At 36.4% G+C, this 25,544-nt stretch overlaps 1 protein-coding gene across 4 annotated transcripts in view; it reads left to right on the top strand.

The window, feature by feature from the left end:
• Window positions 1-25,544, top strand: part of AKAP11 (A-kinase anchoring protein 11) — a 54,606-nt gene that overhangs the window by 9,044 nt on the left and 20,018 nt on the right. For 3 of the 4 annotated variants that reach the window (XM_045202194.2, XM_024569398.3, XM_024569390.3), the window contains exons 2-7: window positions 5,228-5,336; window positions 12,124-12,240; window positions 15,753-15,800; window positions 17,483-17,617; window positions 18,992-19,259; window positions 19,820-24,308. In XM_045202194.2, coding sequence (XP_045058129.2) covers window positions 5,277-5,336; window positions 12,124-12,240; window positions 15,753-15,800; window positions 17,483-17,617; window positions 18,992-19,259; window positions 19,820-24,308 — 5,117 coding nt within the window. In that variant the 5' untranslated portion in view covers window positions 5,228-5,276. Of the gene's footprint in view, window positions 1-5,227; window positions 5,337-9,434; window positions 9,668-12,123; window positions 12,241-15,752; window positions 15,801-17,482; window positions 17,618-18,991; window positions 19,260-19,819; window positions 24,309-25,544 lie in introns of those variants that run through there. The other variant, XM_045202196.2, reaches the window with a different exon arrangement.

Genomic DNA, 25,544 nt, shown 5'->3' with positions numbered 1-25,544 from the left:
GTGGCTACTGTTTGGGCAGGGACATGAGCCAAGCCTTCCTCAACGATGGAGGCCCTTGAACTGATGCATGAAGAGTCAGTATCAGTTCAGCTGATGCAAGAAAGTGTAGATTTGAGGGATGTTTAGGAGGACAGTGGGTCAGGACTTGTGATTCACGGGATGAGGTAGTCTGTAGGGATTGAGGGAAAGGTCAGTTTCTAGCTTGGTTTACTGGCTCAGTTAGTTTACTGACTCTTCCTGATGTAGAGAATACAGGAAGAGATTGTTTAGAGAGAAAGTTTCATTCAGTTTTTGAACATACTAATTTTGGAGTAATTGGGATTTTAGTCAGAAGTACCTAAAAGTAAATTGAACATAAGAACCTGAGACTAAGGTGCAGTAAGTGAATTGAAGAGAAACGTATTATTAGGGAGTTATTTGCATAGTGAAAACCAATGAGATAAAATATCCTTGGAAAACTAAAAAGAATGAATACCAAAGAGAATAAGGTTGGAGGTTACAAAATATTAGTATTTGAGTAACAAAGTATGAAAGAATTTAGGGAAGGTGACTGATGTAATGGCTAGAGAGATAGACAAATGTTTCTCAATCAGAAAAAACATAGGGTACTTGTTAAAAATAAAGATTTCTCTTTTCTATGTAGACCTCCTGAGTCTGGATCTTCGGGGGTGAGGGAGGATGTTAGAAGTAAGCTGCTTCGTGTGTACTGATATTTGAGAACCAGTGCAGTAGGAAGAGAGTCGAGATAGGACAGTATTGTTGATGGAAGACTGGGAAGGAGTTTCAGAGACTCCTTGGCTTGGTTAACTCATGCTGTGAAAGGGTCAACAAATAGATGACGTTGTCTCAAACATTTCTTCGTCCAGAGGAGAGGAGGAGAGATTTGGGCAATTTTTCTTTTCTTATAAAAAAATGTTTGCACATCCAGAAAAATAAAACATGTATCTACCCAGATAAAACCAATGTTTATACTCATATACTATGTTATTTTCTATATTACACATATAAATACACATGTGTAGTGATGCAGATTTTACACAAAATGGGGATAAATGTGAATGTGCTGGAACCTGCCTTATTTTATTTAATAACCTATCATCTTCCAATATTATATGACATTTTATAACAAAAAAACTTGGTTGTCATGAGTGACCAATATCATGAATTTTGTTTGTGTCTGTCATATTTCGTAGGTGTGTGTGCAAACATACACATAGGTGTGTCAGTTGTGTCTGTAGTTTTTTTTAATCACAAGTAGAGAGCACACTATTTATACTGTTCTGTAACTTGCTTTTTCTATTAATATTTTGTGGACATGCTGTCGTATTCGTATGTATTGATCCAGCTCATTCCAACAACTGGGTAATAGCCATATAAATATATTATAATTTACTTGAATCGATGGACTTCCAGATTATTTTTAGTTTTTCCTCTTTGTTTTAATGAATATTCTTTCACTTTCACATATACATGAATTTTGTGTAAGTGTGTATGCAGGATAAGACATGAAATCGCAGGATCAAAGGCTAGGTATAGTTTATTCAGTGTCTTATCTCTGTTTTCTGTACTCTTTAGAGTTGTTTCTTTAATTGCTTTCATTTGTTTTCTTTTGCATTCTGTGATATTTCTTCAAACTTTATTGGTGTTCGGTGTTTTTAGCAATATCTGTTTCGCTTTTTTGCTGCTTCTAAGGGATTTCATAGTATTGTTTTTACATCCTGTGTCTTTGCTGAGCTCTAGCAACTCACTTTTGACTTGTTTGCCTTGTTCATCTGTAACTTCTTGTCTCTGATGGGCTTTTTAAAAAATGCTCTAGGTCTAGGTTTACTTTCATTTCTTTGACTATAGAGAAGCACACTTAGTTTTTTTTCTGTTTAGGACTCTTGTTTTATTCAGCAGAATAGGTCAGAAAGCCAAAAAGCATTAAGTGAAAAGTTTATGATAACACAAAGATGTCCTAGGGGGAAATACTCTGTTTTTGTTCCTTTTGTGAAATCTGTCTAAAACTCTATTCTCTCCAATTATGTGAGCTGGGGAAGAAACGCTGCTCTGCTCCTCTTCCCCCATCTGTCTTTGCATCACTTCCAAAGTGATTTTTTTCTTTGCTTTTCCAAAAGTACAAGTCATTTAATCTCATGTGGGACTCACTTTTATGGACCATTGCAGATATTCTCTGGTCAATTTTTTTTCCTTTGTGAGATAATGTTTTTAAGTTAAACACAAAGTGATGGAGTAGAGTTCAGTAAATGTGTTTTTCTTCAGTGAGTGAAACAAAGTGTAGATGTGGAATTAAATGTAGTTTCTTTTTTATTAATATAAATTCTGAGGTAGTATCCTGAAAATAAATAATGTGAGTTTTGGGTGGCATGATTATATTTGTCTGGATTTTTTTTCTTTCTTTAGTGTATTCCTTCTTATTGGTTGTATTTATTTTAAAAAGTTTTCCTTTATGGGCCCATATTGGATTACATTTGCTTTGAAAAGAGTAGTCTATCTAGGTCGGGCCTTCGGAAATGTTGTAGGTAGAGTGAACTGGGATACTTGAGATGTCAAATACAGGATATTGTCTCAGAGCATCCAGGCCTCACAGCAAGCTCCTTGGAACTCTTTCCTTCTGCCTCAGGGGCACGGTGTGTCGACCTTCAGGTGAGCAGCTCATCTGGATAATTGGTCAGTTTCTTTCCTGGTGAATCCTCCAGTGAGTTAGTGTTTAATCTTTGCTCATACTAGCCAGCAGCTGCAAAGGTGATTGCTTTTTCCCTTTTCATGGCTCCACCCTTACCAGAGTCAGAGAAAGTAAAGATGCTTTGCGTATCTGTCCTTTAGCATTGTTTTTAAATGGCTGCCATTGTCATCTTAGGAATGCACTATAGGTTATTCAGTTACTCTCCTTTTTCTGGCATCTTGAGTGCTTATTTTTCTCTATTATAAAGTGTGATGAACAGCTTTTCATACCTTTATACACTATAGAGGAGTGGATACGGATCTAGGTATTAGAGTTTGACGATTTGGATTTGAGTCTTAGCTCTACTGCTTGCAGTGTAGGCCTGGATGAATTGCTTAATATCCCTTGCCGGTTCTTCTCATTGTAAAATTGGAGTACTACTCTGCCAGTCCTGAGGCTTAAGTGAGATGTTGATGTAATACTCTCAGCAAAGCACTTGGGGCTTTCTAAATTTTAGTTAGAATCTTAATGCTCCAGAACCATTGTTTCCTTTGATGATTCCCAGAGATAGAATTGCCATGACAGAGGGGAGGAATATTTTCAGTGTTGTGACATGCATTTCAAAATTGCCCTCCAGAAAGGCGGTGGCAGTTTGTGCAGGTGCTGAGTTTGAGAGTTTTGCTTTTCTGGAACCCTTGTGTTGACCTCTGTATTATATGTTTTATGTGAAGGTGGAGGCAAGTCCATTTGCCTCTAAGGACTTCTGGTAGTTGAAGAGATGGGGGGCGGGAAAGAAAGTAGGCCTGGGACAAATAAAAGGATTATTTATTTGCTTTGGCCATATAAATCTTTACATTTATACTTAAAAAAAAAATCCTCATCCAAGGATGTGTTGATTGATTTGAGAGGAGAGAAGGAAGGGGAGAGAGTGAGAGAGAGACACACACACATCATGCCCCAACCGGGGATTGAACCCGCAACCTTGTGCTGTACAGGATGACGCTCCAACCAATGGAGCCACTCGTCTAGGGCAACATTTTGTTTTGATAATTTGGTCCTCTTGTTCATTTTGCTCCATAAGTAAGTATTTTCATTTTTCTTTTACGTATGTTTCATAGTTTCCAAACTGCCTCCTATAAATTATTTTCCAGTTGGTTCTTACAAAAATCTAGCCAGGTAAGTCAGGTAACACGAGTATATATTGAGGGAAATAGATCCAGAGATGATTGCACTTTACCTAGAAGAAACAAAGCTAATGAGACTTAGGAAAAGAAATGATACTTTTCTGAATCCTGATGTATCACTCTTTATCTTGTACTGTTGGGACCTCTGTTGCTTTTCTTACTGTACTTCTTCAGTTCCAGTCATTGATCAAATTTTATCAGTGGTTAGAGAAACCACTGGGATTTATCTAGCTCAGGATAGTATACCATCATAATTCTTTGTCCAAAAGTTAGAATCTACTAATCTCTACAGAAGGGGTGTGTGTGCATACACACACTTCAGTTTTATCCCTATAGTATAAGAATGTAAGATTAGAACAACACTAAAATTTAGTGATTTTTTTCCAGTTCTAGGTTGAAGTTTTGTCTTCCATATAAATTTCTTTATAATAAAATTTATGTTATAACCAAATGTCCTTAAAATTTCTACTAGGTAATTACAAGACCTATTTGATTGAAACTCTACCATTTCTTAAATATTTATTGATTCAAATTTTTTATTATTTAGTGATTTAGAATTCAATTCCCATTCCCACCTTTCACTATAATAAAACATTTTCCTGCCATGTTCTCCCCTGTATCCATAGCATGTAATGCAAGTACATTTTGAATGAGTGAACAAGTTACTGTGGTCAAATGTCAATATTGACTGCTTAATGCTGAGTGGATTTCAGCTCTCAAAGGTATTTTATTAAAGCATTGATAAAAAGTTAAGACTTAGAGGTTCTCCAAGGGGTGTGTGTGTGTGTGTGTGTGTGTGTGCGCACACATAAGTTTTAAGTACTATTCATCATTTAATTTGGATGTTTTTTGAACTCTAATCATTGGTATGCTGTTAAGATTACTGTATAAGGAATTTGTTTTTGTTTATTTGATTTTAATTTGAAATGTACAGATTTCACATTTTCATTTATATATTATCAAACCTTCCTGCCCAAGAAGTAAGAATGTATAGGGCAATCACAGTTGCTATAGGGACAGAGTGACTTGGGAGACAAGAAGGCTGGGAATCTTTTTGTGATATTCTGTATTTTAGATTTTAAAAGGTTTTTCAAATATTTTTTATTGAGGCTTTCAAAATTCTTATTTGCAATAAAAAAGGACAGTGAGATTAGTAAGTATAAACTACTTAATAATAATATTTTACCTAAAAAGATTTTTATAATAATTTGGTATCTTATTAAGGTACCAGTATTAACATATATTTCACGGATTCATGTTGGGTTGCTAAATAAATTTTTATAGGTCAGAATTTTTGTTTTTATTTTTAAAAATGACTATGTTTTAGACCAAGTCACTAAAGTTAATAAATTGTTTTCTTTTGATATGTGTTCTTTAGGTGTGTTATAGATTAACTCTTCATTAATACATACAACAGCAATATAATTATGGCGACCTTCCAGACTTTCAAAAACACCCCCGTGAAGACTAGAGCATCTGTCAGAAAAGTAAGTTCTCTGTATTAGACTACTTTTTGTGAGAGTTTTAGTAAATATGATGATATTTCTTTTTGTTAAAGCAGCTATGATATTCATGTTTTTAAATTAATCTCATTGAAATTAGTAACATTAAAATATTGCAAAGGTTAGAATATGTGACAGTAGTGATAGGAAATCATGAAGACAATGACCCTTGTTTCATAAAGATCGCAGTGTCTCCCCATGTCTTCTCAGTAGGTAGTTTTCTGTCTTATTTTTAGCAATTTGAGTATCAGGTGTAAATTTTCTTATATACCTTTAGCTCTGCTGCAAACTATTACCATCCATCCATCCATCCATCCATATCTCCTTTCCCTTGGGATAGAAGGACTGAAGGCATGTGGCATTTTGGTGGCTAATATGCCCTTTAGCAGCATCACCATCGTTGCCTTGCTCTCCTCTCAAGACGTCTGTGCCGGCACAGAGCACACTTCTTGTGTCCACTTTGCCAGGGGCATCGCTGTCCAGGTGTGTTGGAGGGCTTCCACCTTCTGCCTTTGTGGATACTCAGCCACTTTTGCCTCTCTGTTGGTGCTTTCTCCTTATTCATTCAGCAAATATAAATTTGAGTGTTTATTATAGGTCAGGTCTGGTATTAGATGATCAGTAGTGAGCAAATTTCTACTTTCTGTAAACTCTAGTATATTATACTTTTTTCATATTAGCAACAGGACATGTAGCTTTAAATTAATAAACTGTACTGATTGCTGTATATTAATAATTATACACACAAAATATAGTAATAAGCTAGTGCCCTTGTTCTTCAAACATAATGTTACATACCTGTTTGACTTGAATTTACCAATATATTCCTCAGATAAGGACTTAGGCCACAGCTAAAATTTCGTACTACTCTTTTAATGTCTTTCGTTATTCAGCACATTATCTGTATTAGGCACACAGTAAAGATTTGGTTTGAATTCACTTGAATACTTGGACATTCTTTTAGATAAAAGTATGTGAATCCAAATACTATATACTAGGATATACTGTGTGTGTGTTATGCCTACACTTACACCGCTTTTGATGCCTTTCCCTGGTATGGCTGAATGCCAAAAATACTTTCCTAATGACTTATGTGGAAAATGAAAGGTGTAGTTGAATTCTCTAGATTTTACTATACTTTGTGTTAAAGGTAGAGATATATTAAATATTTATTAGGAACCAAGTGTTAGGAAAATCAGAGAGAGTTATACTTTGTACTCTATTTTTTAAAAACATTTTATTATGAAAAATTTCAAGCATATTGAAAATTTAAAAGCATAGTACACCAACACATAAATCTGCATGCCAAATACCAGTGTTCAACGGTGGTTGATATTTTGTGTTATTTGGTGTGTGTTTGTGTTTTACTATTTGGCAGAAGTATTTGAATGTTAAACTCTTAATATCTCTTCACTCCTGGACACTTGATCATGCTTCTCCCAGAAATAACATCTTCCCATATAATAATACCACTATCACATCTAAGAAAATAAAATATAATCCCCGTATATCTCATACCCAGCCATATTCAGATTTCCTTTATTATTCCTAAAATGTCTTTTACAGATTTCCCCCTTCCAACTTCTATTTTGGATTCAGTTTAAGCTCCTAGGTTGCATTTGATGGTTGCATTTGATGGTTATGACATGTTTACATTTCTTTGGTCTGAAAGTTTCTCCTCTTTTCATTTATTCATAAAATTAAAAAAATTAATTTTTTAACAGTAAACATAACCTGAAGATTTTGCCTTCATAATAAAACAAAAACTGAAGCTTACAACTGGATCATGAGGTCTTTTTTCTTCTTATATTCTCCCAGTTTAAAATGCTTGTATCTCTTTTTCTTTTTAAAGACTTTGTTTATTTAATTTTAGAGAGGGAAAGGAAGGGAGAAAGAGAGGGAGAAACGTCACTGTGTGGTTGCCTCTTGTGCACCCCCTACTGGGAACCTGCCCTGCAACCTAGGCATGTGCCCTGACTGGGAATCAAACTGACGGCCTTTGTTTTGCAGGCTGGCACTCAATCCACTGATCAGCACCAGCCAGGGCTCTCTCTTTTTTTTAAACTTGTATTTTTTCCCTTACCATTTAGTCCCCTTATGCCCTCCCCCAACCCTCCCTGAAATCACCACACTGTTGTCCATGTCCACGAGTCCTTTTTTCTTTTTGCTCAGTCTCTCTACCCCCTAACCTCACCACCCCCTTAGTTGTCATCCTGCTCTCTATTTATGTGTCCGTCTGTATTTTCCTTGTTCAGTTTGTTCATTAGATATGACTGAACAAACATATGAGTGAAATCATATGGTGTTTGTCTTTCTCTGACTGGCTTATTATTTCTCTTAGCATAATGTTCTCCAGGTCTATCTATACTTCACAAAGGGTAAGATTTTCTTTTTTTTTGGCCGAGTAGTATTCCATTGTGTAAAATGCTTGCATCTCCTAAAGCTAGTATTCTCTTAGAACTGCATTTGGGCCCAACACATTCAAACCTCTGCAAAATTCCTTTATAGTTTTATCCTTTTTCTGGGAAATTGGCTTGGTATGCCCCCCATGGCTACTCTTTCTGTCAGAATGCTGGTTTCCCTGGGTATGCAGAGAATCCTTGCCCTTCTTGTACTGTGTCAATGTGGGGGCTTGTACTTCTAGTACTGTGTCACTTTGTAAGGTGGTGCTTGCCACACTTCTTACAGAGAGTCCTGATGGTTTCAGGAATGTTCACCATGTCCATGAGAGTGCTGGTGGCATGGAAAAATCCTCCCTTCCCTACCCCCTCTTTTTCTATCTTTAAAATACATTGAAGGCTGACTTCTTGAACAGGGTAGGTCAGTGTTTTGTACAATGATCCACATTGTGGATTTGTCTAGTTGTTTTCTCACAGTACTCTCTAACATTTCTCTCTCTTATATTTTATATAGATTAAAAGTTAGGTGTAAAGGGTTAATTGAGTTCAGGTTAAATATATTTGCCAAGAATACATTATAGGGTGATGTGAGGACAGAATTTCAGGTTTTCCTATGATTGACGATGCAAAAAATTAGTCGTTTGAGTAAGGTAGTAACTCTGTCAGAGCTGTCTGCTTTCTGGTTTTTAGTCAGCTGATGATGTACGGGGTGATACTTGGTTGTGTGCATATATCTTGTTTTTTTCTAACAACCCTTCATCTGATATTTTTGGCCTTTCTTGATGGCCCTTTCCTGAATTTGTTATTTCCTGAAGTTGCAAAATGGTGATTTTCCTAATTTCCTCTCTTTCTCTTTGCATTTATTAGCTGACATTCTTTTTAAAGAAAAGTTTTTTCTATTAACCTTAGATGAACCATAATATCTCTTATAAAGGCAGGGTAAATGCCCTTTAATGCCAATTTTCAGATTAATAATTTAGTGGAACAGTCACCTCCAGTGGTTGAGTTTATTTCCCCTCATTCATTTGTTTGTTTGTGTTGCTCTGGACTTGTGGATTTTAAAAATCCTATATTTTTCAACCCTTTATTTACTTATAGTCATTTATTCATTTACTCATTTTTTTATTTCACTTTGCTCAAATTGTCCGAAACTTGGTTCCTGGGAGCCCCTGCCAGCTGGTCCCTATGTCCTTCTGTCTCAGGGTCATCATTCTTTGATTGCTTCCTGGATTTCTGCTACAAGAGATTGACCCCAGTTTCACCTTCTGCTTTCCCTACCTCAGACCTGGATTTGGCTATTTCTCCAAAGAACCCTGGATAGTATTTAGAAACCAAGATCTAGGTACTAGGAATGCCCACTGCTTTTTTAGAATCATGAGTTTATATTGGTAGTTCAAGTTCAGATTTCACATTTTAATTTTACTTTTTTGAGTTAATGTTCATATCCTAGCCTGAAAACCTCCACTCATTAATGAAAGCAGAATCATTTAAAATTTTGAATATTTTCAAGCTCACAGAAAAGTTGGGGGAAGAAAAGTACAATGAACCCCACAGACACTTTTTCACCTAGATTCACCTTGTTAGTTAACGTTTTACCGTAATCATTCTATCTCTGTGTTTTACACATGTGCACACATATATGCACACATATACATTCAAACTTCCCTTCTGTTCATACACGCAGACCCAGGGAAAGATCCAGAGTGAAAAATCTACCTCTCTAAGCAGAGAGCAGGAGGGAAAGACAGAAGAAAGAAGTAAGCCACTCCAGTTCAGCAGTTAACAGTTTATTAAAGGAAACATAGGCTCATCTTGGGCTGTGGCAAGAGGAAGTAGATAATCTCCGTGATACTTGGCAGGCACTAAAGAATTATGTAGAACAGGGCAGGATGGATGAACACACTGGACTGGTCCCAGGTAAGGGAAAATGCTTTTTATGCTTGTCCAGGGAGGGCAATGACCTGTTCCAGGAACCAGCACAACATGGGGCGTAGGGGAGTCAGATTGTCTCTGAGGGCATTTATGGAAAACAGTCTCTGTCCTGGCCAGGATCTAAATAGCTCAGGGTCTGGTCGTAGCCATGTCAGGAAACAGTCTCTCCTGTACAACTTCTGAAAGCATATGGCAGTGGGGGCTGCAGGCATTATTTTACTTTTCTTCTGGATATGTCAGCATGCATCTCTTAACATCAGCATCATTAACATCCCTCAAAACATCATTAATTCAATAACATCATATAACATGCAGTCCATACACAGATTTCCCTAATTGTCTCACATATGTATCCTTGTTACATTTCCCTTCCCTCACCAAGGATCCAACTGAGGTTCATACTCTATATTTGAGGATTGTGTCTTTGCAGTCTCCTAGTCCCTTTCAGTGGTCTACATTGTTTTCTCATGACGGCAGATCTTTGGAAGTCAAGACCAGTTGTCTTGTAGAACATCTCCATATTTGGAGTTCATCTGTGATTAGGTTTAGCAGGAACCCCCAAAGGTGATGTGGTATTTCCACTCTGTCAGGTCAGGAGCTGCCAGGGTTGACCAGGTGGTCAAGGTTATCATAATCTCCAAGGTAACGACACATACTCCCTTTGTGATTACTAAGTAATCTGTAGGGTTATTGTGTGAGACAATGACAATGTAAGTATCCTGTTCCAGAATAGCTTTTAATCCAGTGGATTTGTATACAATGATGTTCCTTTCCTAAATCAGTAATTACATGGAGAGTTACAAAATGGGATTTTCTAATTTTGTCATCTGTCTCTATTTGTTAGCCTGCATTCTTATATAAAGACGCGCTCTTCCCCTAACTCACCCTTTTATCTGTCTCTTCTGTAGGTTTAAAAAAAAAATTTAGTTGTTATAATTCAGTACCATTTTTATTCTTTTATTGCCCAAATTGTCCTGAGTTAGCTGGTAGCAATTTCTTCAGGTTGGCTTCTGTGTTCTTCTGAAATGACCTAGTCAGTCTCTGAGCGCTGTTTTGCATCCCATCACAGTGAGATGTTTCAGCCACACTTCATACTTTCTCTGCCTCAGACCTGGAACTAACCGATTTCCCAAGAAGCTCTAGCTCTCCCCATTGGCACATGGTATTGAGAAACCAAAATGTGGGTGCTGGGTATGCTCATTGTTACTGAGGGTCATTGCTTCTATGATCCTTCAGTGGAAAAGTGTAGTACATATATTTAAAAAATCTTGAGTTTATATTGATAGTTCACATTCAAATTTAACTACATTTTTCTTAACTGCTTAATTTCATATTTGTATCTCTTCTCTCAGACTGAAGATTTCCACTAATTTTCAGTTTATTAGAATCACACGTTTATTGAGTTCATATACAGGATGGGGCAAAGGTAGGCTTACAGTTATTTGTATGGAAAACAACAGAGTAATTAATTAATAACAGACAAGAATACACCTGTGTTGTGTGTACTCACAGCTATAAACCTACTTTTTCTCCACCCTGTAGCGTGTGAGGTATTGAAATATACAGAAACAAAACGAGGTAAATACAGTTTTACGGTCTCTGGCCTCGATAATTAAACCCAGTGGTTTAATGGGTAGAAAAGACAGATACATAATGAAAATAGTGATTATATTATAATGTAGATTAAACTATCTTAATGTGCAGTGAATACAGTAGGAACTTTGAGAGCAGTTTATTCTGACCAAGAGATGGGAAATCTTCACAGGTTTGGGATGGGTAGGATTTCTACTGGGGAATATTGGGGAATAAGGATAGTTCCAATAGGAAGCATATCAACAAATCAGCAGAAGGAGAGTTAGGTAGAAGGAAATTAATGTTCTACCTTTGTCTGATTATGATGCGCATTTTTTTCTTCATGTAACTTTTTCCTACATGTGGTACTTTGTACTTATGATATCCTCTCCTTTCCTAATCTGGAAGGCCTTCCCTCACACTCGTCATATGAATACCTTAATGTCCCTGGAAAGTCTTATTTGTAGCTATTAAGTCTCTTTTTCTCCATAACCACCTGATTATGAGAGTAATCACTGTTGTTAGCATCCCTTTTACTGTAGCTTCCACAGCATCATACTCCTTATATAAATTGTTTCTTCTGTTCTGCCAATGACTTAGAAATCACGTATACAGTCTGTTAGGTTTTAATGTAGGTTAAGAGTAAGTGAACCTGGTGTGAGGACCTTGTGATCTTCTAGCAGGGTGAATGCCTGGGTTCTTTTTTTTCCTCTTAGCTGGATTGAGTTCTGTATTATCAAAAGATACAGTAATATACCAAATGAATATTAATGGGAGAGTTACTGACTCTCCATTTAAAACTAGAACATCTCCTGGATCTTTTATCTTGTCTTAGAACTAACTCAGTTAAGAGTATCTTTTATTTTCAGAGCTTCAGTGAAGATGTGTTCCAGTCTATAAAGTCTTTATTACAGAGTGAGAAGGAACTATGCAGTGTATCAGCAGAGGACTGTTTAAAGCAGGATGAACATGCCAGTTTGACTGAGGTTTGATATACTTTCTGTTCCCTTTCCTTATAAAGCACAGTGTATTTTCATGTATTTTTTTGAACTACATGATCTAGTTGTAAAATGCTTAAAATCTTTACATGTGAATATGTGTGTGAGAAGTGCCTGTTTTAAGTACCCACTGGTGTAAGTGTTTCAGTGCATTGCAGTGAACACATTAATTCAGTGCGTAGGCATCACCGGCCATTCGTCAGGCAGATGGTGCTGTATTAGATGATTCCTGCTATATTCAGTAACTGGTACTTTAATACTGAAGTTTTTTACTGTGAAACATGAAATAGATACTTATTTTTAATAATCTTTTTTGGGTTATTGTTAGTTTTCTTGATTATTTAAATTCAGTACTTGATTCAAAATGAATAAGTAGTGATAAGTTTATTTTGCAATTAAAATATTTATTACTTGAAGACATACATACCACTTGCTCACCTGTCTCTGCTACATCAATGTTTCCATTCTTTGTTTGAATTTATTACTGGAAAAAGGTATTTTTATTCTGCAATATAACCATAGTCCATTAGCACATCTATGATAAGAGAGATAAGGCCCCAGCTGGTGTAGCTCTGTGGATTGAGCATGGGCCTGTGAACCAAAGGGTTGCTAGTTCGATTCCCAGCCAGGGCACATGCCTGGGTTGTGGTCCAAGTCCCTGGTAGGGAGCGTGTGAGAGGCAGCTACACATTGATGTTTCTGTCCCTCTCTTTCTCCCTCCCTTCCCCTCTCTGTATAGAATAAATAAGTAAATAAAATCTTTAAAAAATATGGGGGAGGGAGGTGGGTTCAGCTGGGGTGGGGTGGAGGGATGGGGAGAAAAGGCATACAACTGTAATTGAATAACAATAAAAATTAAAAAAATATAGAGAGATAAGGTATTAGGTTATTGAATCTGAAAAATAAGGTATTTGATCATTAAAAAATTTTTGAAATCAGTGGACTAATGAAATATTGATTATTCTTCTATTTGGGAATGATTTTCTTTCCTATTCCTTGAGAAACTGTATTTGAAGCAGTCCCATAGGATGGTGAGCATGCCTTTCAGGCCTGTAGTATTCTCTGACTGGAGACTGTTTTTGTATCAGCTCAATTACTATGGCTCTTGACTCTTACCTTGTTTTTCCTTTTTCCTTTATTTTCATAAAGCTGAGCCACTCTCAGTCTCCTTAGTTGTTACCAAGTGTGACAAGTCTCCTGTGTCCTTCTGCCCTAGTTTTCCAGCCTGTGTCTCTCCAGCCACTTGTATCGTGCCTTTCTGAGCCCATATTCCTTGGCAAGGCCTTCCTCCATCAGTGGGCTCTGTAAGGCTCTGCTGGCATCTTCAAAGCCCCAAGTCAGCTTACTTTGTTTTTTGTATTCAGTGAAAGGAAACTCAAAAGAATAGAAGGAATTTCTGTCTCATTTTAGGGTATACATATCACAAAGTATCTTTTTTGGGGAAAGGAAGGAAATTTGTTAATTGAATGTTTCTTTGTTACTGAGTGCCTGTGATATGGTAGGCACTTTACTCTACATTATCTGATTACCCCTCACAACTGTGGAGGAGAAGTATTGCCTTAAGTTTTATAGATGAGGAGACTAATTACTAGAGGTTAACAATTTACCTAGACCTCTAGAAATGAACGATTCTGTGAAGTAATAACCCTAATAAATCAGAATAAAATCTTGAGGTAATTTGGATTCTGACTTGCTTCTGAATCATTGGAAAGAGATCAAAAGTATATTGAATGTTGCTTTATGTTTTAATTATGCTATTTTCCCTTGATTTCTAGTATTGATTATCCATATTGCTATCCTTTCAGTATTTCCTATTTTTAGTCCCAATGCTTGCTTAGTAGACAGTTTACTGTTCTATCTTCATATAAAAATATTTCTCCCAATGATGTCAAAGACAAAGGGAATATAAATTTTAAAATAATACTTTTTTCAGACTATAAAAGCAGTACACATTCCTTATAGAAAAATAAGAAATAGCAAAAACATAAAAAAGAAAATGACTGACTTGGCTGGTGTGGCTCAGTGGATTGAGTGACGGCCTGTGAACCACAGGGTCACTGGTTTGATTCCCAGTCAGAGCACATGCCTGGGTTGCGGGCCAGGTCCTCAGTAGGGGATGTGCGAGAGGCAACCACACACTGATGTTTCTCTCCCTCTCTTTCTCCTTCCCTTCCCCTCTCTCTAAAAATAAATAAATAAAGTTTTTATTAAAAGAAAATGACTATCAATCTTGTGAAGTAGGGCGAAAAAAACAAAGTGAAAAAAGTGGGAAAAGATACGGTCACCTTCAATTTCATCATGTTGAGTTAATTACTGTTTGTATGTTTTTGTATTGCCTTCCAGAGTTATTTCCCGTGTGTGTGTGTGTGTGTGTGTGTGTGTTTAAATAAAGCTGTAACTGTGGGCATACTCTATCATTTTTCTGTAACTTGGCCTTTTTACTTATATCATTATATATTTCCTCAATCATTAGTCTTTAGAAATTTAATTTATATAAACTTCTGCACAGAAATCTATATAAGAGCACTGCTGGAAACAAGTGATGATATCACAGGGAGCCACTAAGGAGGTAATCTTGAGGGCCTACCCAGGGAAAGCCTCTTTGAAGAGATGACATTTAAGTTGGATCTTGAAGAATGAGGTGGAGCTAGGCATGGAAACATCCAGGGAAGAGAGATCCAGGGTGAGGGGGCAATACTGCAAAGCCCTTAGACAAGCATACTGGGCATATTCTAAACCCAGAAACGTAGCCTGTGTGTGTAAATGAAAGGGAGGGAAGATTGAAGGCAGTTAATCCAGAGCCTTGGGGCCTCAGGACTGCACTTGGAAGTATGGAAGGCTTTTGATAGGCAGGTGACATGGCAGTTACTGGGATCAGGTGGAAGAGGATTGTATTAGTGCAGATGAGAAGTGGTGGCAGGGGGAATGGAGAGAAGTGAATGTATGTGAGATACGTTGTGGGAGTAGAATTGATTGAACTTGCTGAAGAAGTGAATTTGGGGGAGGTTGAAGAACTGCATTATGGAGCTAAAGCTTTGGTGAAACACTTTTGTCACTATCTTTTTGTTTGTTTTTATTTTGAGAGAGATGGGAAGGGAAGGAGAAAGAGGGAGAGAAACATCAGTGTGTGGTTGCCTCTTGTGCACCCGCTACTGGGGACCTGGCCTGCAACCCAGCATGTGCCCTGATTGGGAATCAAACTGGTGACTTTTTGCTTCACAGTCTGGTGCTCAATCCACTGAGCCTCCCCAGCCACCTCCTTGGAAAAAAAATTAATCATTCTGTCCAAAGTAGTCAACATTTTTATTTATTTACTTTATCTGAGGTCTAATTGACATAAAACAGTTTCAGGTGTGCACCATAATGTTTTGATATTTATATGTCACCATCAGTATTTTAATGCCTTATGTGCTTTTTTTCTGTTTCTCAGTTGTGAATAATCTAACTGACATAAAATGTTAAAACTCAAATTAATGGAGCTTTATTCCTTTTTTATTTAGGTCACATTTCTAGGTTTTAATGAAGAAACAGATGCTGCTCATATACAGGTATGGTTGATTTATTGAACTAGAATGGGCTATGAGATACTATTTGGAACAAACTTTGAGACCATGAAAAATTTGCCTTATTAACCAGAAACTTACACTAAAGTCCTCTGGTATCATTCCTGTATAAAGGTAGAAGATGACATTTTGAGATCAGTTTTTGAGTGTGCTTTGGACATTTTTACTTTTAGCATTTTCACTGAGCATTCTTGTTATGGAAAGCACTTTTAGGTTAGGAGACCACAAAAGTCATTGATCTGTGAAGGCTGCAAACTGTGAGCTAACTTTTTCTCCATTCTGTGCCTAAGGTAGAATGTAAGACCTTTGATTTTTTTTTTTTAAGAATTTATTTATTTACTTTCAGAGAGAGGGGAAGGGAGTGAGAAAGAGAGGGAGAGAAACAGAGAGATACATTGATCAGTTGCCTCTTACATGCCCTCAACTGGGGACATGGCCCCCAATCCAGGCATGTGCCCTGACAGGGAATCGAACCAGTGACCTTTCAATTCACAGGCCAGTGCTCAATTCACTGAGCCACACCAGCCAGTGCAAGACTTGTTCCTTAATTTGGATGGTTTTTATAATCTGACCTCAACAGTCAGATTCTTAAACTGTTAAATGAGATAAAATTAAATTTAAAGGCTAAAATTTGTAAAAAGAATATTAACAATGCAAGATTTTTAGCCGTTTGATTTATGAAGGAATTTACAGAGGGAATGAGAGTTGATATTAGGATCAGCAAAAGAAAGTTTCACAGTCACATGAAGAGTGGTTGAAGCTCAGGAGATGTGGTAGGCATGCCTTGTTTTACCTCAGTTTCTTAAGATTTATGATTGCCGTGTGTTTCCTTTTATGGCAGTAAAGTCTCCTAATAGAAGAAGAAATAACCCTATGGTTCTGTGTGAACAATGCATTATCAGGTGATAACAAATGAAAGCTGCGTGTGTTTTGATTGTACTCTTGCCTGAAGGAAATAGGTAGAAGGCACAAGAGAGGGCATTCTCTTGAGAATGTAAGGCTGAAGAGAGAAGTGTTCCAAAGTACTTACCTCTTGTTCTACCTCCTCTTTAAGAGTTACAGATAAACTCCTAATTATAAAGTAAACCTCTGTGCGAGGTCAGAACGTAAATAATTTTTTAACTGGGTAAAATATTTACATAAAAAGGACAAATATTGAGGGGGGAAGCTATTTTCTTTTCCTTCAGTTAAAGTCTAACATAATACTTCAGAGAGGAAAGACAGAAAAGTAGACTTGTTTTTTATAAATATGAAACTTAAGCTCCAATGAAATACAGCCTATAGGCAAGACTCCTGTATGAAAATTTACAGTTAAGCCTAAAGGACTGCAGGTTTTCATTTGCAGCTAACAACTATCATGCCTAATTGTCAGGATGTGTGAGGTAGCATGTAAAAAATTTTTGTAGCTTGATATTAATATGTTCCATTAACATAATTAATATTAAGAGGCTCCAGAAATAGCAGGTATTAAGAAATTTCAGTATATTTTATTTTTGAGTTTTAAAAAAATTGGGTATGGTTGATAAACTGCATATGTTAACTATTATGAATTGGAAAATTTATTAACCAGTAGATCGTACAATTTTTGGATAGAGACTTGTATTATAGGAACCATAACAAAAGTGTTAACCTGCAGTGTTATTTACTGTGTTATTGTTTTAAATTAGGATTTAGCTGCAGTTTCTTTGGAACTTCCAGACCTTCTGAATTCACTGCACTTCTGTAGTCTAAATGAAAATGAAATTATTTGTATGAAGGATATAAATAAACCACCAGATATAAATAATGGGCCTTTAAATCAGGTAACTTTAATTTATCATTTCTAATGAATTTTTCAGGGCAAGTTTTACAATGACATTTGATTGAGAGTATTAAACTTTTAAATGCTTGAAGTTTCTTTTTTAAAAAAATTATATTTAAGGAAATATGATTCATGAAAAATCTAACTCATAAAGCTTTGAAATCATTGAGGGAATAGAATAATTTTGGTCATAGCTTTAAATTAGATTTTCTGTGTGTGAAATTCCATAAATGGTATGCAAGTATGTGTTAGTTTTTTTCTGAAAATTTATTTCTGGTTTTCTTGAACTTCTGTAAGCAATAGGAATTTTCCTCCATTTATGGCCAATTCCAAATTTATATTAATATTATGCTATGTTTTAGAGAACATACTTTATCTCATTTTTTGGTTAAAAAATTCATTATAAAGTGGACATGTATTTTTACAAACGAAATTGTTACCATTTCAAACAGGTGATTGGTTTTATAACATTCAACTTTTAGTTCTTTACTAAGTGTTTTTTATTGGTAATTCATCAGAGAAAAATGTTTTGAATTTTTTACTTCCTAAAAACTGAACTTCAGTAGGTTTAAAATTTGGATTACTTATTCCAAGTATAAAAGACTACTACTGTGTTATTAGGTCTACACATAAAAGTAGAACTGCTCACCTCATTTCCTTAATTATATTTTTCATTTATATTTACTTTGTTTTACTTGTCAGACTACAAGAGGTAAGTAGCTATTATATTTAGGTTCTAGTTTTTTAAATAAATTATTTGTAATATTTACATTTTTAAAGACAGTGTGTATGGGAAGGTCTGATGACATATTCTTAATCAAAGCTGTAAACATTATTATAAATGGTAAAACTAGAGAAATTTAGGTAAAAGGTGGGGATTATTCTCTTATGATAGGAGAGAAGTTGATGTCATGCTGAGCACTACAGGAAAATGGGATACAAAAATAGAACAGTACCTGGTTCCTGCCTTCAAGTACTTTGTAGGGTAGTTGTTGAGTTAGGTGAATGATTAAATAAGAAAAATCACAGGACTGTACAATAATACAGGGAAACATCATTGCAAAATGAATGGATGGTAAGTTCTGTAACATTTAAGGAGATAGCGTAGGTAGAATTTTAATACCTGGATAATAGAAATATGAGAGAAAAAGAGATTGGAGGGTGAGAAAAGTAGAAGAAAGAATGAAGAAAAAGAATTAAACATTACAGAATTAGGGAGCCTTTCAGGATGCATACATTTCTTTCCTTTTTTCCCCCCATGTTATTTCTAGGCTGTATTTCCAGATAATGTTTTGTATGTACAATGTTTTGTATGTATAATATGTTTTGTAAGTATATGTTTTGAAATTAAAATATTTTTATCGTCTTTCCCAAGAGTCATCATTCCGGAATGCTTTGTGTCATGAGAGTGTCACCGCCTACATTACCAAGACTCAGAATTGATTTTATCTTTAGTCTACTAAGTAAATATGCTGCTGGTATGAGATACACGCTGGACACATACTTGCATCAGAAGTGCCAACTTGAGACCACTAATGAAGATGATGATGACACTAACCAGTCCGTGTCATCCATAGAGGATGACTTTGTCACTGCATTTGAGCACTTAGAGGAAGAAGAGACCTCAAAGGCATATAATGATGGTTTGTTCTTTACAAAAGTTTTTCTTGATATAGGGGATTAAAGTTTAAAGTTCAGTTTTAAAAGTTTTAAGGCCAACTTACGCAATTGAAATTTATTCTTTTTAACCTTTTTTTTTTTTTCTGATTCTCAGGGACTTAATTTTCTTGTGGTTTTTAAGTTCATTGCTATCTGGTTTTTATTTTTGCTAGGTCTGTAATTATTTTCGTGGTACTGTTTACCTCATTATCCTAAGTGTTTGGAACATACGTAGATTCAAACTTGAGAGGAGTTATCTGGCAGAGTCAACATATTAGTGACTGTCACACATTAGTAACATGTGACAGCATTGTAATCATCCCATAGACCAGGTATTCCTAAGTATGGGGTAAATTGAGATTATTTTGTTACAAGTTGTATTTGTTTCTGAGAGTGACTTGGGATGAATATGTTAAACAGCATAGTTTAGAAGGGACATGGTATAAATAAATATTTTATGCTTAAAGTCTATTCCCATTGATTTAAATGAAGAAAATGTTCTGCTCAAGAATAATTTGATCATTTTAATTTTTTTTTCCTATAGGAGTAAGCATTACTGCATTGAAGAGTCAGTGCGATGCTGCTTCACAGACTTCTGGTCACCAGTTAGAAACCCATGATTTAAGGGTTCTGATCAGCTCTGGGCGGCAGAAGTCATTGGTTAAACCTTCAACTTCCTTAAATGTTCTGGGACGTAAAGAACCTGTGAAAACTTCAGTTACAACATCAATTTCTGAGCCTTGGGTCCAAAGAAGTGTCTATAGGTCATCTAATGCTTCTGCTAAAGATAGTGACACACAGAAAATGTTTTCTTCTTCTTCTCCTGCCTATTCATCTGAATCAGAATGCTCAAGTCCAAGTCCTGTTATTTTCTTAGATGAAGAAGGATATCAAAAAAGTTTAAAAGCAAAACTTGAGTTACCTAAAATTCCTGTGATGAAAGATGATATAGAGGATTCAGACTCAGAAATAAGTGAATTTTTTGATAGTTTTGATCAGTTTGATGAGCTAGAACAAACTTTAGAGACTTCTTGTCCATTTCTAAAAGATCCTGTCATGGGGAAACTATTGCAAAAGAGAGGGCACAAACATGACAAATCTTGTTCTATAGCCACTACTATGAATCCTCCAATATTCAAGTTTGATCGTCCAGCTCTCCCAGCTAATGTTAGAAAGCCCACACCCCGTAAACCAGAATCCCCTTACAGTAACCTGTGTGATACTCCAGATTCTCCTCGCCCAGTGAAGGCATCTGGGGAAGACAATGACTTGTTTAGCCCCATTCGATCCTCTGCTTTCAGTCCTCTTGGAGGCTGTACACCTGCTGAATGTTTTTGCCAAACAGATAGTAGTGGAGATATGATTCCTGAAAATCATGATTCTATTTATTTCACCTATGAAGATTATGCAAATAGCATTTCATGTGAGGTACTGGACTCGATTCTCCATACCCAACAAACTAATGCAACATCAAACATTAATAGTGTTAAAAAGGGAGAAAATAAAACCATAGCTCTTAAGAGTGGAAGCCTTGACCAGAAAAGTAAATCTAAAAATAAATCCTTAATGATTAGAGATAGCATTCAAAAATTTGCAACAGATCTTGTGGAAAAAAGTTTTGGCAGTGCATTTAAAGATTTGCAAAAAGGAGTCTCTTCATATACCAATGCATTGTGCCATTTAGCCATCAAATTGACAGCATCCGTTTTTCAGATGGCATTTAATGAACTGAGAAGGCAGCGTGCATTTTCATTGAAACAGCATGCCATTAGTGGTCTAGCTAATTTTTTGGTGAGTGAAGCTTTATCAAATGCTTTAAAAGATTTACAGTATGTAAAGAAGCAGATATTTACAAATATAGTTGCTGGGTTTGCTGCAGATCTTGCCGAAGAGCTTGTTTTTGAAGGCATCATGGAAGTGTGTCAATTTTCATATCCTCCAACACCTGCATCTCCACCATGTTGGTCATTTGATTATGAAGATAAAGTAGTGAAGTCATATGCAAAAGATTTGTCTGAATCTGTAATACAGGAAGCATTCATTGAGCTATCACAAGTTGATGTGATCTTTACAACAAAGGCAGCAGTTAGTGTTTCTACAGATAACATAAAGTATGTGAGTGCAGAACATAATGTGCCATTGATACCGACCTCCACATATCCCCCTACTTTCAACAATCAAGCAGTTACCGTGACAAAACCAACACAGGAATATAAAAAAGAATACACTGTACACCAGGCCTTATTTTGTACTTCTGGAATTGTTACTTCTATACCAGTGCCCCTGGCAGGAAGTGCCCTTCTCCCATATCACTTTTCATCTAATGTATATCATTCAAAGTCTCTTCTGTCATCTGGTGATAATTTGAATGGTGATTCTACTGAAGCACATGTTTCCACAAAAAACAAAGGAGAGGAAGTGGCCTGCCTCAGAAATATTTGTTTGCCTTCAGAGCATAGTCCAGGTAACCAGAATGATTTTAAACCAACTAATGATGATACGGAAATGCAAAGCTCTTCAAAATTAACAAGTGATCCTGTGATTGTTAGCAACTTTTCTGCAGCAATGGTACATTCAATAGTAAATGAAACTTTAGAGTCAGTAACATTATTCAAAGTTACAAAAACGGTTGGTGAACACACAGATTGTTTAACTAAAACAGTAAAGGAAAAAATCCCTCCTTTCTGCTATGATCAAGAGACACTGAACCAGAGTGAAGCTAGCAATAAGGACTTGTTTGTTGATCGATTATCAAAATCTATTATTAAACATTCCATAGATAAAAGCAAACCAATCATCCCAAATGTGGATAAGAATTTGGTACCCAGGGAAGGCATGCCTATTTCTGGAGCAGAGTCACAGTTGACCTTGGGAAATAGCCCCAAATTTCTTGATGCTCAAGATCACTTAACTCACTATTCACTTTCAGTGGGAAAGGGTTGTGTTTTGGAACATAAAGATTCTATAGCTCATGGATTTTCTTCAGAGACACTGCCACATTGTCCATCTATGGCAGGTCAGAAACCTGATTTGAAGGAAGTTGCTAAGGACAAATCAGTGAAAAAGTATCATTTGAATAATACAGCACCAGAGCCCTTATCTTTTGGGCAAGAAGGCCCTTTTGCCCATTCACATACTTTCTCATCTGCAGTGCTTACATGTGTAGATGGTTTGCATGTGGAAGATAAACAGAAAATCAGAGATGGAAATGTAATACCTGATACACCTCCATCAACTCCTTTAGTACCTTCCCAGGCTAGTTCCGAATGGGATATCAAGAAGCTAACTAAAAAACTCAAGGGGGAATTGGCAAAAGAATTTGCACCTGCTACACCACCTTCTACACCTCACTACTCATCTGTTGGTAGTTTGTCTGAAAGTGAACAAAATACTATTGAAAAAGAAGAGTTCATGTTGAAACTCATGCGATCTCTTTCAGAAGAAGTTGAAAGTAGTGAAGGTGAGGAGCACCCAGAAGTGAATGTGAAGTCAGAACACTCAGGGAAGAAAGTTCAGTTTGCCGAAGCATTAGCCACACACATCATTTCTTTTGCAACTGAAATGGCAGCTTCCCATTTAGATAATAAAATAATTCAACAACCCAAGATTCAAAGTCCTTGCTTAAATGTGCAGAGACAAAGAAGTGTATCACCTACTTTGTTAAACTGCTCAGATGAAAATTTACAAACATTATGCAATTTTGCAGGTGATATGGCAGCAGAAGTCATTACAGAAGCTGAGAAAATAGCAAAAATTAGAAATTGTATGCTTTTTAGGCAAAAGAATAACAGTTGTTATAGTGATGGTGACCAAGATTATAGATCAGAAGAGAAATTGAATATAGAGACTGTAGCACTCCCAAGAGATGTTGATCCATTTATTCTTTCATTACCACCAACCTCTTTTATGTCAGGTCTTACATGTAAGTATCCCAGCTGTGAAAGTGTGACAGATGAATATGCAGGACACATTATCCAAGTACTAAAACAAGAAGGTGGTAACAGTGAGTTAATAATGGATCAGTATGCCAATAGACTTGCCTATCGATCTGTCAAATCAGGATTGCAAGAAGCAGCTAAGACGGCCAAAATGAAGTGCAACTCAAAAATGTTCCTCATGCAAAGCTCACAAGTGAAAACCAACAATGAACTCTTGACGTTCTTCAATAAAGAACACCACCAAGAAGTGGATAAAAGACAAATGAAAAGAAGTGGAGGTTACTTTTGCAAAAATCAAACATGTGAATGGATAAGGGATCCATACAGAAATGAGTGCCCTGAACTGTATAGTTTTTCAGCCTCTCTTGCTCACAGCATAACCAGAGATGTTAAAAAAGAACTGACAGTGTCTACAGTTGGCTTGCCAAAATCCTCAACAGATTCTTGCCTTTACGAGAAATCTGGATGTGATGAAGATACCGAGTCTCATACTGAGCCAGAATTTACTAAGTCTTTTCAGCCTTCTTCTCAAAATCACAGATTTTACCACAGTACAGGCAGCTTAAATGGGCATGGTTATGGAGAGAATGTTGTTCAGGCTATAGAACAATATGCTAAAAAAGTAGTGGATGATACTTTAGAACTAAGTTTAGGATCTGCAGTTTTCCAAGTGTCCGAGACCACAAAAGCAGCAGGTAGGATCACTTATGCAGAGAAGTTGTCACCTCTTACAAGTCAAGCTTGCAGATACTGTGACCATAAAGAACTCCATGACTGCAATGGAAATTCACCTCAACACTCTTTCAGACATGATTCACTTGCTCATAGTAAGCCAGGTTCTAATTCAAAATTTAACAACATTTATCAGACAAGAGTTTTTCACCTTGATGTCCCTCAAATTCAAGTTGATCTTGATAAGACTGTGCTTGCTGAGAAGATAGTTGCTGAAGCTATTGAAAAAGCGGAGAGGGAGCTGAGCAATACCAGTTTGGCAGCTGATAGTGGGATTGGACAAGATGGCGTTAGCTTTGCTGAAAGTCTTACCACAGAAATAATGACATCAGTGATGGTGAATGTTGAAGATGCCATTAGCAGGTAAGTTTCAAGTTTCTTTTGGGTTTTATGATAAAATGAAAAGTTAAACCTGCTCATATATATCTTAGGTCCTATTCAGAAAGGTGGAATTATTTCTAACCCTAAATTGGCAGTTTTTCTCTATTAACATTTGTGTATTGTTTTATACCCTACATATTACTTCCACATACATTGTTCATTATCCCACAATAGCCCTTTGAAGGAAGGTATTAACCATTTACCTTGGTAGAAGATGAAGCTAATCACCTTGCCCAAGTTCACAAAGCTGTGAAGTAGGTAATATGAATCAAAGAAATAGCTGGAGAATATTATACAGCAAATATAGAGTATTACCTTGTTTATTTACTGTTCTGAGATTAAATTTTTATATAGCATTTTCTTTTTTTATTCACAAAGGTAAGGTTGTTTTTTTTTTTTTTAAATAAATAGCATAATTTAACCAAAGTGCTATTAGGGAGATAGCAGAAATCCTTCGACACATCACCACTGCAACCACTTCTCTTGATAGTCCCACAGTGTCCTGTTCTTCTGCAGCTCTGTATTAACACCTTAGTTAAAAATTTCACTTTTAATTTTTTTCCCTGGGCAAGCACCAAGACCAATTTGTATTATTAGCTTGTAAGATTGTATTTGTTAGTCCCACTGAAAAGAATATACCATAAGTGGAGGTGGAATTTAATTGAATTACATGGTATTCCAGATCTTTTAGTAGCTTTTGTCAAAGCCATGACAAAGACTTGTTTCTTTTCTCCACCATGCAGTTTGATCAGGGTCCTTGACTCTAAATTATTTGATAGCAAACTCTTGAGATGAAAGATGCTGTAGGTTTTGGTGAACTATGGGAGGTCACTTTTGCTGTGATCAGGTAGCTTTCTTTCCTCTAAACCAAGGATTGACAAACTGTATAACCCGTGGGCCAAAACAGACCCATTGCTTATTTTTGTATGGACTGAGAGCTAAAGTCAGAAGTACTATTTTGTGATTAGAGCTTCCTGCCAAGATGGAGGTGTAGGTAGACACACTGTGCATCCTCGCACAACCAAAAGAAGGACAACAATTTAAAAACAAAAAACAACCAGAACTGACAGAAAATTAAACTGTGTGGAAGTCTGACAACCAAGGACATAAAGAACAAACATTCATCCAGGCCAGTAGGAGGGGCGGAGATGGGCAGCCAGGCAGCGAGGACTTGCAGCAAGGTGGCGGCCAGTGGACCCAGCCAGGTGGTGGTGGATT

The sequence above is a fragment of the Desmodus rotundus genome, chromosome 13 (genome assembly GCF_022682495.2).
Source record: "Desmodus rotundus isolate HL8 chromosome 13, HLdesRot8A.1, whole genome shotgun sequence".
In the NCBI taxonomy this organism is placed as follows: domain Eukaryota; kingdom Metazoa; phylum Chordata; class Mammalia; order Chiroptera; family Phyllostomidae; genus Desmodus; species Desmodus rotundus.
Note: the sequence above shows the minus strand (reverse complement) of the source record. Positions and strands in the feature narration are given on the sequence as shown.